The following is a 14,169-nucleotide window of genomic DNA, read 5'->3' on the forward strand; positions in this document are numbered from 1 at the left end:
TCCACATTGGTTTCCATCCAGAAATGTCACTCTTCTACCCACCCCAGTCTGCAGGACTGGGTATCTTGGGATCCCTTTGTAGTGCCTGTCCCCATATACGTCCTGCCTGGTAGGCTGCATGCATGGTGTGCTGTTTCAGAGCTGCCTGTGTTGGTGGGATGTTGTCCAAGGCCCGTGACCTTCCTGAAAATAACTGCTGCCTAGCCTCATTGACCTTACTCAGTCCACTGGTTCTATCATACATAAATACAACACATTTGTCTATGATAACCATAACATTGTCTGGAATGTGTGGTGAGGCTACAGCTAATGTCAGAAAAGCATCTGTCACATCGGGAAAGGCATTCCATGTGTCCCATGCTGTCTTCTTGCCTTTTCCAGCAAAGAACGAGACTGTGTCAATGCATGAAACATTGGCAGGGCCTTTGCTTTCCATGAACCTAATGCTGCTGCAATGTCATGTGCAGCAATGTACCTGAAGTGTTTTCCTGCACCAAAGAATATCCTTACTTCAGCTACTGGAATGTGTTGCATGTGAGCCACTATGATTGCAATCGCAACTGTGTCTGCTGTCCTGACCATGATCCGTTGATGTGCATGGTGCAACATTATGCGCGGGTCTGCTTCTTCGTGCATACATGGCTCTATGGTACCTTTGTCCTCCCTAATGGGTGAACTCAGGACTACTTCACCAAGAGTACTGTACACTTCTTTGCCATCCACATGAATCAAGTCAACTTGTTCTGCTAGGAGATGGAACAGTTCTGTTTTGTTTTCATTCACATGCAGAAAGCTTTGCCAATTTCCTGGCACATGTGAAGAGGGAACCACCCTTCTTCTCATGCCTGTAACTCTCTTCTCTCGCATAGCTGCCTTCAGACTGTCGGGTTTATACACATCCCAAACAATGTCCAACCTGTCCACTGACTGGAGCTGTCTTATGATGTATGGCATGAATACAGTATCTATGTAATCCTGGAATGTCTTCGATGTGCCAGCATTTGAGCTACTACAGCACCGTCCAATACAGCTGCATTCACTTGTGGGGTGCCTTCTGGAGCTTGGGAAAGAGCCTCTAGTGACACAAGAAGATCTGCTTTTGTGCCAGATCGCATTTCACCCAGCTTAGACAGTGATGGGGGTGAAGGTTGATTTTCATGTGTGAAAAACTGCTCCAGATTACCATCCCAGGACTGGCATGCAAGGTACAGCCGTGAGAATAAAGCACAGGCATCCTTCAGAGCTGCTACCTGCCTTTTCTGTTTTGAAGGAGCTATTTTTCGGTAAACAGTGGTAACTTGTTTCTGTGCAGTGGTTCTGTAATTGGTTTGGATTTCTCCATAAATCTCTCCTTGACAAAAAGGTCATATTGTGCCTGGCCCACTTTGAGCACATCTTTGACTGTTTGCACTATACCAGTGTCCATGATGTCTTTGGTGTCCAATGTCAGAAGACAACCACTATCCTCTTTGAAAGGATTCCCCATTTCTTTGAAGACAGTGACCAGAGATATAATCTCCTTTGCACAGGGCTTACCTGTACACTGGTACTTGTTCATGGTGTTTTGTGGATTTTGGTGTCCTCAAATTCTTGGATAAGCCGGGATACCTCTGGTCCTGCAATCATCCGTCTAAGTGCTATTGGATTCTCAGTCAGCCCTACTGTACCTCCATCTGCTTTCGCTAGGGCGTTGACTTGTTCATGTGCCTGATCCAGTGCAACTGCAGAGAATGGATGCTTTGTCTTGTGTGCCACAAACCCCCCTAAGCAAAACTGCTCATAGATTGTCTGGTGCCTGGCTGATACCTCTGATGTGGACTGAGAGCCATCTTGTCAATAAAGTTGATTCAACAGAGGCCACTGCCAATTGAGTTCCATATCCAGAAATGTTCAGCATGGGTCAATATATAACTGTACCAAATGTCATGCTTCTAACCCAAAGTGCAAGGTTTTGTGCTGAACCGCACCACTAATAAGAGCAGGAATGCTCACACAGCGGTACAACAGGGAATGTTCACACAAGGGTATAAGAGAGAGAACTGCCACAAAATTAAGGATTCTTTTTTGTTGCATCTCCATGCTCGAGCATTGTTTTTTTGCCTTTCCAGTAAGAAAACAAACAAGAAAAGAGGGTTCTGCTCTACTTCTCCAGAAAAGCCCATACAATCTCCCTATATGACTGGCTATCCTCCCTATGTCACTGGCTGCTGAATGAACTTCCTTCCCACCCCACTCCACACACACACAGTATTCCTGAACGGTTTTATGAGCGTTACCAATGTCTCTATCTTTAGCACACGCAAAACTCATAGAATGGATAAAACTGTGTTGAGAATTTTAAGAAAATAGTGGTGCATTATATTATGCTTGACTGAAAATGCGAAATTCTCAGTATGAGAATTAGTATGAGAATTTTAACTTTAATAACAGAAGAGGAGACCTGGCACACATTAAGCGCTGGTTTCACTCCTCCTCCTGAACCAAGGCTGAACTTGAACCCACAGCAGTTAGGTTTCCTGTTTGGATAAAAGCTGGCTTGTAATAAACTCTTTTTAAATATTAACCACCATTGTTGTTCGTTATTAACAGGGACCGATGGGACCAAAAGGCAGTGCTGGTCCCCCGGGTCCACCTGGGCCTGCGGTAAGTCATTTCTCAAATATGCATTATTATATATTAAGCAGTGCTATTCAACACAGCGAATATTGCATTCCGAATAATTGGTTAACATTTTCAGTTGCAGGCCACTTAATCAATATTAACGATCAATTAGTAATTGTTTGGAAACTATTGTGTAATTATATGTCCCCTTGAAATGATCATTAAAATGTGGTTGGTAGTAGTAATTACATGGTTACTACTGATATATGTTTATGTGTGCGTATGCCCAATAAATATATGAAAGTCCAAATCCTACCTTTACAAAAAATGAAAAACAATGCCCATGTTTGTTATTTCTTATTTTAGGGACCCCCTGGAGTTTTCACAGGAGATGGGAGTGGAGATTTTGTAAGTCATTATAAGCTAACCTACAAAAGTGTTTATATATTTATTTATTTATATGTATTCCTTAACCACAAAAATACTAATTGTGAAAGACTCGCACCTCTCACGTTCGTTGCCCCTTTAAAAACACTGACCCAACACACAGAAATTGATTTTTTTAAGCGCGGTTGCGCAATTTTTAATAAACACACAAGCAAAAATAAACAAAACAAACACCTAGCTCTTCTTTGAGCAATAACTAAAACAAAACAGGAACCTAAACTGAAAACAGGACAGCTAAGCTGTTTACCTGTACAAAAACAAACAAACAAAACAGCACACACACAAAAAGGCTTCACTCTACCTTTTTCTTTTTTAAATTACGGCTGTACCCACACACCAGCACAGTCGGGCCTCTGCCCTCTTCAGCAGCCGCCCAGAGCAGACTGACTGCTCTCCTTTTAAACCCTGCACCTGGCTCCAATTTTCAATAATAGCCAGGTGCAGGTAATGATTAATAATAAAACAATTAACAAAAACAATTAAACAATTAAACAATTAAACAAAACAAAACCAAAATGTGCCTTACGCACATGTTTTCCTATAGGGAGGAATTAACCCCCTCCCTGCTGTCTCACATAATATATTTCATATATTGTTTGATTTAATTACCAAACTATGTAAAACAATGCTTGTTTTTGCTTCTTCTTGACGAAAGTGTCCAACAGCTTGTCCCGCTGGTCCTCAAGGCAATCCTGGAGTAGCAGGCCTGAAGGTAACTCATAATATAATTATTTTATGAACCTTTGATCATGCAGGTTTATACTTTTAAGAGACTGCCCCTAAAGCTGTAGAGCCTTTCTGGAGGATACAAGTCTATGGGTTTATCTCATATACTGTAAGATGGTAGAACCGTAACATTCCCAGATCTCCAACATGTTGAATTGAGTAAGCTGTCAAAAACAGAAACACTGGCTCCTGAATGGTGCATCCGGTAAAGGCACTCCGCGTCGAGTGCAGGTCGCCGGTTTGAGTCCAGCCTATTCCACTGCTGACAGTGGATGGGTGTTCCCAGGGGGCGGTGCACAATTGGCCTGGGGGGGGGGGCTTAGGTCGGGCAGGGTGTCCTTGGCTCACCACGCACTAGCGACCCCTGTAGACTGGCTGCGGGCCTATGGGCCTGCCTGTAAGATGCCCAGAGCTGCGTGGTCCTCCGACGCTGTAGCTCTGAGGTAGCTGCATGGCGGGCCTTCAGAGTGAAAAAGAACGGATGACTGACAGCACACATTTCAGAGGACGCTTGTGTCTGTCTGACGGCACACATTTCAGAGGATGCGTGTGTCTGTCTTCGTCTCTCCCGAGTCAGCGCAGGGGTGGCAGCGGTGGGCCGGGTTGAAATAAACAATAATTGGGATTACCAAATTGGGGAGGAAATAAGAAAAATAATTGGGCGATTCCAAATTAAAAAAAAAAAAAAAAAAAAAAGAAACACTGTTTATCACACTTTTCTTATTAAAATTCAGTTTGCAGTATGATCCTCCTCTTACCCTGTTCCTAGTTTTGGAGCTGGACTGGAGTGCACATCATATTTATGATGTGCAAACCTAGTGGCTATTAGTATTATTATTATTTTCTATTTTGCTAATATATTGAGCAGTACAGTCAAAACATTTGACATTGTATTTCATTTGTTGTGTTTTTCTAATTTCCAAGTTAATACGTTTAGAGAGCACTTTGGAGTGAACCAGACCTGATCGTTGTGCATTCATGTACTGTATAATGCAAACCCCATGCTAATGCTCAATGTGTCACATAACAAACTGGTGTTTTTCTTATTAGGGCCACAAAGGTCAGATGGGTGAACCAGGGAAGCCAGGAAAGGATGGCCAAAAGGTACAAGATTTTGCTTGTACTTGATCTCTTGTACTTACAGCTTACTTTGTGAAAAGTTTAAGAACATAAGAACATAAAAACATAAGAAAGTTTACAAACGAGAGGAGGCCATTCAGCTCATCTTGCTCGTTTGGTTGTTAGTAGCTTATTGATCCCAGAACCTCATCAAGCAGCTTCTTGAAGGATCCCAGGTGTCAGCTTCAACAACATTACTGGGGAGTTGGTTCATGGTTGTTAAAGCACCAGTATTACAGGGATCCTGTGACGGGCATCTTCACTGGAAAAGAAATGCTGATAATTACAGAAGATTCTGACGTGTAAGGAACATGTCTGCACGAACACTTTGTAATTTCTTCTGCTTCTTCACCTCAGGGGAATTCTGGGTTACCTGGTCCACAGGGCCTGACTGGTGCTAGTGGGAGCGAGGTATGGATATATATCAAATTAACCTTACATTATACATGTTTAGATATGACATGAACAATCGAAATCTGCCCACTACAATTATGGAACAAACATTCCTAATAAAAAGTCCAAGCCCCCCAAATAAATATTTTTTTTTTACTAGAAGTGATTCTAAGATTCCTCGCTAATTCCGTTTGTAATGCCACACCAGCATGTCGTGCATAGAACAAAGACCTTCAACACATTTAGATTCTGTCTGTGAGTGCAAGGTCACAAATAATGAGTTGTTCAAACTAATTTGTGGTAATTGTATTGCTTAGGGAACTAGAGGGTTGAGAGGATTTCCTGGTAGTGCTGGAGACAAAGGAGACAGGGTAAGTAGGCCAAACAAGGAAGTAATCCACCATAAATCTGTTTTATGTTACTTCTTTCTTTCTTTCTTTTTAGAAAAAAAATCTAAATAGTTGTGTGCTGTGTGTATTAATATTATGCATTTACCCAGGGTCCTCCAGGCTTTAATGGGATCCCAGGACCTACTGGACCATCAGGCCCAGTTGTAAGTATTGTCAAGTGAATGATATGCTGTTCTCATTGTGGTTCAGCTGTGTACACTAAGCTTTATCAATAGTCATGATGATAACTCCAAACCATTGTGCATTCCAGATCTGAACAATTAAAAACCCCTGTAGAGTCGACACACTATTTCCTCTTTGGTGTAGCTAAAACATATTCCAGAACCATGTGAAAGTATCTTCAGACTTACTTGCCCACCTAGAATTTACAAGACGAATATATTGTACAATAAAATGTTGTCACAAAGGCCTAACTAAATGACTTTAGTCTACATATCTGGACATCCATTGATTCAGTCGGATGGACTTTGATAAATCCGTAGCTGTCCCTGTGAAAACAAAGACCTTCAACAACTTTTTTGCCGATCAGTCATAAAACAATAGTAAGGCACTGATAAAATGTTGTTAGTTGGCTGCTGAAATGGGAGGTAATGTGGATTCTACATTTCTAGGGACAACAAGGACCAAGAGGAACCCAGGGTTTAGAAGGCCCCAAAGGAGATGAAGTAAGAGATTCTCTTTTCATTCCATTCTGTTTAGACTGCTCACAGATAGTAATTTACACACTGGAGATATCATGGCTGACATTGTATAAACTTTCATTTGTAGGGTCCAGCGGGTCGCAATGGAGAAGATGGTGCTCCAGGGCGCAAGGGGGAAGTTGTAAGTAATGAGGTTCTTTATAAAATGTTTAGCACAAACAGAGCCTCCCTTTGGCAATTGTGAACAATATTCAGGTAAGTAAAGTCTGCCTGGTTTTAATAAAATGGCCCCATAGATGAAGAGCGTGGTTGCCACTGTTGATTGTCTACATCAGTCGTTGTCTTTAACACTAGAACTGCCATGGCAGTCATTTTGACAGTTTTCACTTTTAAAATGTAAATTACTCTGCGTGTGTGAAAGATACGCAGTTGTCCGTTCTTGACTTTTCCTAAATACGTGTATTAAATACCCTGATGGCGTTTGAAAGGCAGGATCACAAAAATAAAAAAAAGTTATAATCCCCTTGTGACAGGGTGCTCCTGTCACGTGCGTGGGTAACAGCTGATATGCATGACAGAGAGACATGAGAGTTGGAGTGGAAACGCCGCTCAGGCACGCAGGATTTATTAACACAAAAGAACAGAAAGTAAACAAACAGGTCATGTGACGCTACCAACAATGGTAGCGCACAGAGAACACATACAGCAGGCTATACAAAAGGCAAAATAAACACAGTACAAAAACTACAAATAAAAGGTGCCACACAGGACGAGCGCTAGCCTTATTAAATGAGGCGTCCCGCTCCAGGAACCGGCTACACTACGTAACCCTCGCTATACATCACATGGGATCACTATCCCCTAAACTAACCTACTGATGAGCCGGTATTCATACGACAACTCCTGCTGCTTCATACGGCCTTGGCTGGGCATTGCTTTCACAAGCACCGCTTGCAGTCTCAGGGTTGCGTAGCTCTAGTTCCTGCAGAGCAGATGCTCTCCTCCTGAGTGTACGCAGCTCCCCTCTGTAGCATGGCAGTGCAGTCGCCCAGAGCGATCCCCACCGGATGACACTCAGTCGAGACCCGCCCACCTGCTGATTGAGGACCGGCACAGCCAATCACTCGCTGCCCTTCCCCTCAACCAAGCCTAGCAGGCAGCAAATCTCAATCAAGTGCCTGTCTGTAAACAGTAATTTAATCACACACAACTCCAAAAAGCACACAAAACAAACCCGTTTCCCCATATTAATTACCAACACTAATTTCCCCATGTGCAGGGCAATCCTCCTGCCACACCCCACTACCTAGAACCGCCACAGCAGTCATTTTGACTGCGTTTTACGATACATGTTTTTATTTTCAGTATAACCTACAATATTCTATTATATTTTTTATATACAAGCCTGTTGATATCTACTGGACCTGGCAGCCATCAATTCCTTCGTTTTGTACAAGGAATGCACCAGGGAAAATATCACTAGGAGAGATTTCATCTTGAAGCTAGCCACAACGCTTCGGCAGAAACATTTCAATCAGTAAATTACAAAGCAGCTGGCAAGCAAGAGAAAACACATGTTACTTTTGTTTTAAATTAAAAAACTACTTTCGTTTTTACAGTTTTGTATGTACATGAACCTGTTTACACACTTGTTTCTTTTGAAATGTTTCTTTTATTTTTTCATTTTTTGAAGTAGTGCTTTATATGTGGTAAGTTAGAAAATAAACCCTTTTATGTTTAATTGTTCATTTAAATACGGCGTTTCGGCTGTGCAGATGTTTGATATGATGTGCTTGAATAAAACTTTTGAGTTGTATCCTATAGTTTGTCTTTCATTTTAATAGTGATGTTGTTTAAAATGTAACTGTCTTAATGACTGCCAGCGACGGTTTTAGGTATGCGTATAACCTCGTGGTTCTAGTGTTAATAGCGATAGATAATGATTCTCTGTGCTAATTGGAGTTATTCTGTTCTTAAGGGTCCCCCTGGAAAAGATGGAAATGATGGAGAGCCTGGAGATGATGGGAAGAGGGTATATGAAACTTCTTTAGTATGATTTTAAGTTCATCTGTTACTGAACTATTTTACAAAAATGTTATTCGTTCTGGGATTTCCTTGCTTTTTTTCCAGGGAGAACCTGGGATGCCAGGCCTCGTGGGTCCTAGGGGTCTTCTTGGAATCCAAGTGAGTATAAATAGGCAGATCATAGCAGCAGAGTTGGGAGATCTTTTTTTTTTTTTTGGTTGGTTGCAAAACATTTGAGGAACAATTAGCTTTTCTAGTATAAAATCTGCTCAGAAAGGAACAAACAAATGTTAATACTGTCAATATATATATATATATATATATATATATATATATATATATATATATATATATATATATATATATATATATATATACTGTATATATATAGATAGATAGATAGATACAGTTGCCACTGCTTAGAACAGGCGCGTTTGTGTTTATGTGATTCGCCCACAGTAAGCGATGTACAGTATAAGCTGCCACACAATAACCTGACAAAATATCCCCCATCACCAGCACAGTAAACTGCAAACTGTTTCCAGAGAAGAACTCTGTGATATGCAGGTGGACAGTCTGTTTTTGCAAGTATGGACGGCAAACTTTGTCAGCATTTTCAAAAAAATCCCAATTCGGCTTTATATGCGGATGCTGCTCCATAGCACGCCGCAGTGTTACAAGCGCAGCACGCTAGCTTACGGTGTCTGTTTCAGACAGAGCGTCTTGGTCGTCAAGGTGACACAGCTGAGAATTCTTCCTTTGACATCCCCTCTGGTGTTGTAGAGTCTAGGAAATCGGGACTGTCCCGACCATATAGGGATTGTTGGCATGTTTGCGAATGAAAATGTAATTGCATCTCACCTCCATTTATATTACGTTTTGTTACCCTTGAAAATATGTAATAATTTCCCTTTGTTTACATGTTTTTAATTGAAAATACAGTTAATCTGACTTAAATGTTAATGGAAAGTAACAAGGAATAATTGAACGTAAATTTAAAATCAATTGCATATCTATTATATATATATTAATTTAACGTTAATTTAATATGCAATTGCATATATATTTAATATTAATTTATGCCACGCAATACAAAGCATTACCCTTTTCTTTCCAGCCATGCTTACTGTTGCAGTCAGTGCTGTTTTTTCAAACTGCGTACAGGGATTAAATAGCCAAGGTACTGCACAAGGGTCATTGCTCAGTAACAAGGTGCAAACAGCTGAATCTTTTACTACAGTAAAATGCTGCATTTTTTATTGAAGTCTATGTGAATGGCAAGGTAACAAGGTGGAAACAGCTGGTTGGTGGATTCGTAAGAGCGATTATTACAGTATAAGCAGTGCATTTGTTATTTAAATCTATGTGAATGGCACATAGAGATACAAACAGATGAGTTTGCCCAAAATATAAGTCGTGCTTAACACGGTATAAACAATGCCTTTGTTACTGAAATTAATGGGAATGGCAAACGCTATTTGCCCAATATAAACGGCTGCCCGAAATAACCCTGGATGGTGTAAGTGGTGGATACTGTGTATATATATATATATATATATATATACACACACACACAGTCAAACCTGCTCATGCGACCACCTTTATTTAGCCACCACCTGGTCTAAGTGACCACTTTAAATTCCTCCCAATGATATTTGTGCTTTTATTTAACTGTATTAAGCGATCACCTGTCTAATGCAACCAGCGACCACAATTCTCTTACCCAGCAACGGACTCAAACCTGTATTAAGCACCCTTACACAGGGCTGCTGTTATAAGAAAAATATGGTGGTATGTCCTAAATTCAAAGGAATGCGGTAACAATTTTAGCAGTCTTTAACTGGGTCCACACCTGAGCGATCAGTTGCGCAACTTAGTTGCATGCAACCGAGTCGCTTATATGTGGACGTCCCTGCAACCAATTGCGAGCAGTTGTGCAACCAGTTGCTTGAAGTAGAGCAGTGCAGCAGTGCTCTACTTTCCAAGCAACCAGCTGAGCGACTTCTGTAGACACAGGCGATCACGTGGCAATTCGCCAACTCTGATTGGTTCTTATAATGCTGACTGCACGGCTTGCGTATAAGAAGTTCTAATTTTAAAAATGTTGGCGGTAAAAAAAAATAAATGAAACGGTTTCCTCCAGCTTTTACGCGGCTTTGTTTTTTTCTTTAGGGAATATGGCATTTAAAATAACAGTTGAAAAAATAATAACATCCAACTCTTCCTCGTTAATTACTGGACACATTACGACCTGTGTCACCACGGTTGTCAAAAAGTAAATTAAATAAATCCGATTCTAAACTTGTAGACACGGGAGAAAAAAAAAAAAAACGTGTCAACTCGGTTATCAAAACCAAAAAAAAACTACTTCACCTTGTAGATAGAATAAAAATGTAAAAAAATAAAATAAAAAAAAATACCTGTCACCTCAGTTATCATAAAAAATGAATTTTGTAGACGCGGGAACCTTGTGGCACAAGTAATTGCTCAGATGTGGACACTGCAATTGCTCGTAACTGAGTTGCGCGATTTCTGGAGCAATTGGGGTGCGCAACTGATCGCTCAGGTGTGGACCCTGCTTTTGTCTGTAATCAATAAAACAACAGTGCTCTCTTGTAAAGGAAGAGAGAAAACGTAGAGAAACAAAAGGTCCTCCCTAGATGACAGAACTAAAGTTATTAAACTTGTGAAGACAGTAAGTGCCAGAAAAAATGCTGAAAAATTCAATACTAGAAAGATGCAGATACAGCCATTTGAAACGGAAAGAACTAGCTTGAAGTTTTAGGTTTTTATTTTTGTTCACGTGACCGTGTTTTGAGGCGATTCAATATCTTAATTAAATTGTTAATTACTAAACAAAGTCGCTTCTTTTTACCTTGATGTCCTGATTGACTTGCTGATTCTGTTTCACCTTCTTCATTATTTGAACACAAGAGCAAGCAATGACATTAATCACTTCCCCCAGATGCTACTGTAACTTGCATTTCGTTCTCATACTTGCCTGGGAACTAGGTAGCTTCCAATGTGTGCGTTTCGTGTTGTGTTGTTCTTTCCCGCATAATTAGGATGTAGCGGCTTAAGACTTAAAGGTAAACCGTTAAAAGGAAAATAAACACTGAAAAATTCAAGCCATACTTATATGAGTATGAAAACAATGTGCGCGGTAATCGAAAAAGATCTTGTGCTTATGCTGGCGTTGGTTTCAAGATGCAATGAATCAACACGTACCTGAAAGGCAGAGACAGGCATTGAAATGTGCAAAGGACTTAAAACATTTTGTGTGACCGGAGACAGGCAAGCATTCATTACTTTAACAAAATAATTTGTTTTGTAAATGCATTATCTAAATGAATGTTATTAAATTACATACTTCCTTGTGTTCATATTACATCTGCTGGCTTTTACAGTGTATGTAAGACATACATAATTACAGGAAAGCATTTCAGAGACAAAGAGACAATTCATAAGTTAAGGGCCCTCTTTGAAGAGACCACCCGTGTTAAGAGGCCACTATTAGACTCTCCCTTGAGTGGTCTCTTAATACAGGTTTGACTGCATATATATAATGTATGTGGCTATTAACATGCACCTTTGCCAAACACAAAGGAAATACACATTTTATATGTATGGTATTTTATCTATAAATTGTTTTTATTCCATGGAAATTTTTCTAAATCATCACACAATATTATTGAGCTTCAATTAAGCCTGTTCATGAGCTCTATCAGACTTTAGAGAATCCTATTCAGGTTTGCGCGAGGTAAACTAAAAACGTTTGTGCAGCACTTATGAATATCCTCCTGTCCTGCCCAGTTCCTATACCTCTGCTTCTGGCATGCTTTTAATAATGTCTGTTTCATGGTCGTTCCTTCTGGTTTTAGGGGCTGCCTGGAGAACCAGGACAGAAGGGCCATGCTGGTGAAAAGGTACTGTGTCAGCTCTGCCTTTCTTGAAGAATATGGAATACTAAATTCTGACCGGATCCAGCATTGCTCACAGACTTGTTGAATAGCCTTTATCTTATGCATTATAGTATAGTTTATTATAGGTATACCATAGGTTTTCAACCAGGGGTACAAGTACCCCTGGTGTACTTCGAAGGGTCGTAGGGGTTACGCAGGACGACTCCGAAATGCAAAAATAAAAAGAAAAGAAAATAATAGTCTTGAATGTTTTTAACATTATTATATATAAAACTGTGAAACTACTGTGCATGAATACTACATTTTTGTTTAGCAGCTCAAAGTTTACAATCTGACTGAATACTTTCAAGATGATCCTTCATCCGTATGCATGTGTGATTTCCATTGCGCTGGTTTCCACTCTGACGTGCGGATGCATTTTAGTAACAGCAATAGCGGTTGGTTGAAGAGTGTTGTTTGATAGAGTACATCCAGATTATGCCTTGTATCATTTCTCGAGTCAAAAATGGATACATTTCTCAGTTGCAAAAGAAAAATGAAGGAAGAAAACACAAAAGAGTCTCCAGAAACTACAACGTGACAGAAAGTTTGTAAGTACAGTGACGTCTACATGCAGTTAGGATTTACATGTGTGGGCCAGGAAGATAAACCCATACCCAAGCGCACTGTTTGTTTGGAGGAACTCTCCAATGATTGTATGAAACCATCATTATTAAAAAGGCACATGGAAACAAAGTATGCAAGCTGAGCTGGAAAACCCACGAAAGACGGCTGGAAAATTTCAAGTGTCAGAAGGAAGTGTTCACTCGTAACATCAACGTTAGTAAAAGTGCTCTGAAAGCCTCCTATCTGATAACACTCCGAATTGCAAAACGCAGGAAAGCACATACGATTGGTGAATCTTTGCTTTGCTGCAGTGGACATTTGTAAAGTAATGTTTTGCAGCGAGCAAGCAAATCAAGTTAACCAGCCCCTCACAGACAATTTCCGCCTGGGGGGCTGTGCCCTTAAATAAATCACAATATCTTCCAAAGTATAGACAGCACAGGCATGGTTCAGGGCTTGAATTCAAGGTAACCCCCTGGGCATCAAGACTAAAACCTCAGGTGTGATAAAAGTCTTACTCAGTACCACACTGGAAGGAGATATCCAGAAAAAATACATAAAAAAAACAACAAACGCTTTTCATTTTTTTATGTTCTGTAGTCATTTTTTCAACTTGTAGCATATGAAAAGAGCCTTCACCAACATGTCTACTATACTGGGTAAAAATTTGGAACTGTTTGAACAAAGGGATCAAATTCTACAGGAGTTTTTACAAAGCTAAGCCCAAGGGTCCCCAAACCTCTCCAAAAATAAACATTGTGTAAATCTTTATGTCCAGTGATACACTAAGTTCTAAAGGGATGTTATCTTCTGGCACCTCACATGCTATCCATTGCCACACGCATTAGCCTTTGTAAGGCTTTTTTTTCCCCCTTATCTCATTCAAGAGGTGGGCGTGTTTGTTTGCACATCGATTACTCTGTGATGGATTGGGCTACAAACAAAGTAAAGGTATGAATGGAAAGCTTGTGACCTCCCCTACAACGTGATCATGGAGACTTCACCGTCATCAAGGTTGTAAGACCAGAGCAGCAAAACGCAAGCCTTTGTTTTGGAAGCATGGGGGTACTAGACACATTGTGAATGGGATATCTCAGCGGTGAAATGACGGATTCGAAAAATTCCTTCGCTGTTTGACGGTAGGAAAACAACGATTTTGATATCGAGTCAGCTTTTTTTCTCTTTTGCTTTTGTAATAATATTACAAATGAGTTATGAAATATAATTTTTACGTGCAGTACCGTGTTCCGCCCGCGGGACTAGAGGGCGTAAGAAGTT

The 14,169-nt window shown here is 40.4% G+C and overlaps 1 protein-coding gene across 2 annotated transcripts in view; it reads left to right on the forward strand.

The window, feature by feature from the left end:
• LOC117435728 (collagen alpha-3(IX) chain-like) overlaps positions 1-14,169 on the forward strand; it is a 57,111-nt gene that overhangs the window by 29,639 nt on the left and 13,303 nt on the right. For both annotated transcript variants that reach the window (XM_059010189.1, XM_059010194.1), the window contains 12 exons: positions 2,590-2,643; positions 2,968-3,009; positions 3,704-3,760; positions 4,825-4,878; positions 5,251-5,304; positions 5,604-5,657; positions 5,786-5,839; positions 6,308-6,361; positions 6,465-6,518; positions 8,316-8,369; positions 8,468-8,521; positions 12,244-12,288. In XM_059010189.1, coding sequence (XP_058866172.1) covers positions 2,590-2,643; positions 2,968-3,009; positions 3,704-3,760; positions 4,825-4,878; positions 5,251-5,304; positions 5,604-5,657; positions 5,786-5,839; positions 6,308-6,361; positions 6,465-6,518; positions 8,316-8,369; positions 8,468-8,521; positions 12,244-12,288 — 630 coding nt within the window. The remainder of the gene's footprint in view (positions 1-2,589; positions 2,644-2,967; positions 3,010-3,703; positions 3,761-4,824; positions 4,879-5,250; positions 5,305-5,603; positions 5,658-5,785; positions 5,840-6,307; positions 6,362-6,464; positions 6,519-8,315; positions 8,370-8,467; positions 8,522-12,243; positions 12,289-14,169) is intronic.

This window comes from Acipenser ruthenus, chromosome 3 (assembly GCF_902713425.1).
Source record: "Acipenser ruthenus chromosome 3, fAciRut3.2 maternal haplotype, whole genome shotgun sequence".
NCBI lineage: Eukaryota > Metazoa > Chordata > Actinopteri > Acipenseriformes > Acipenseridae > Acipenser > Acipenser ruthenus.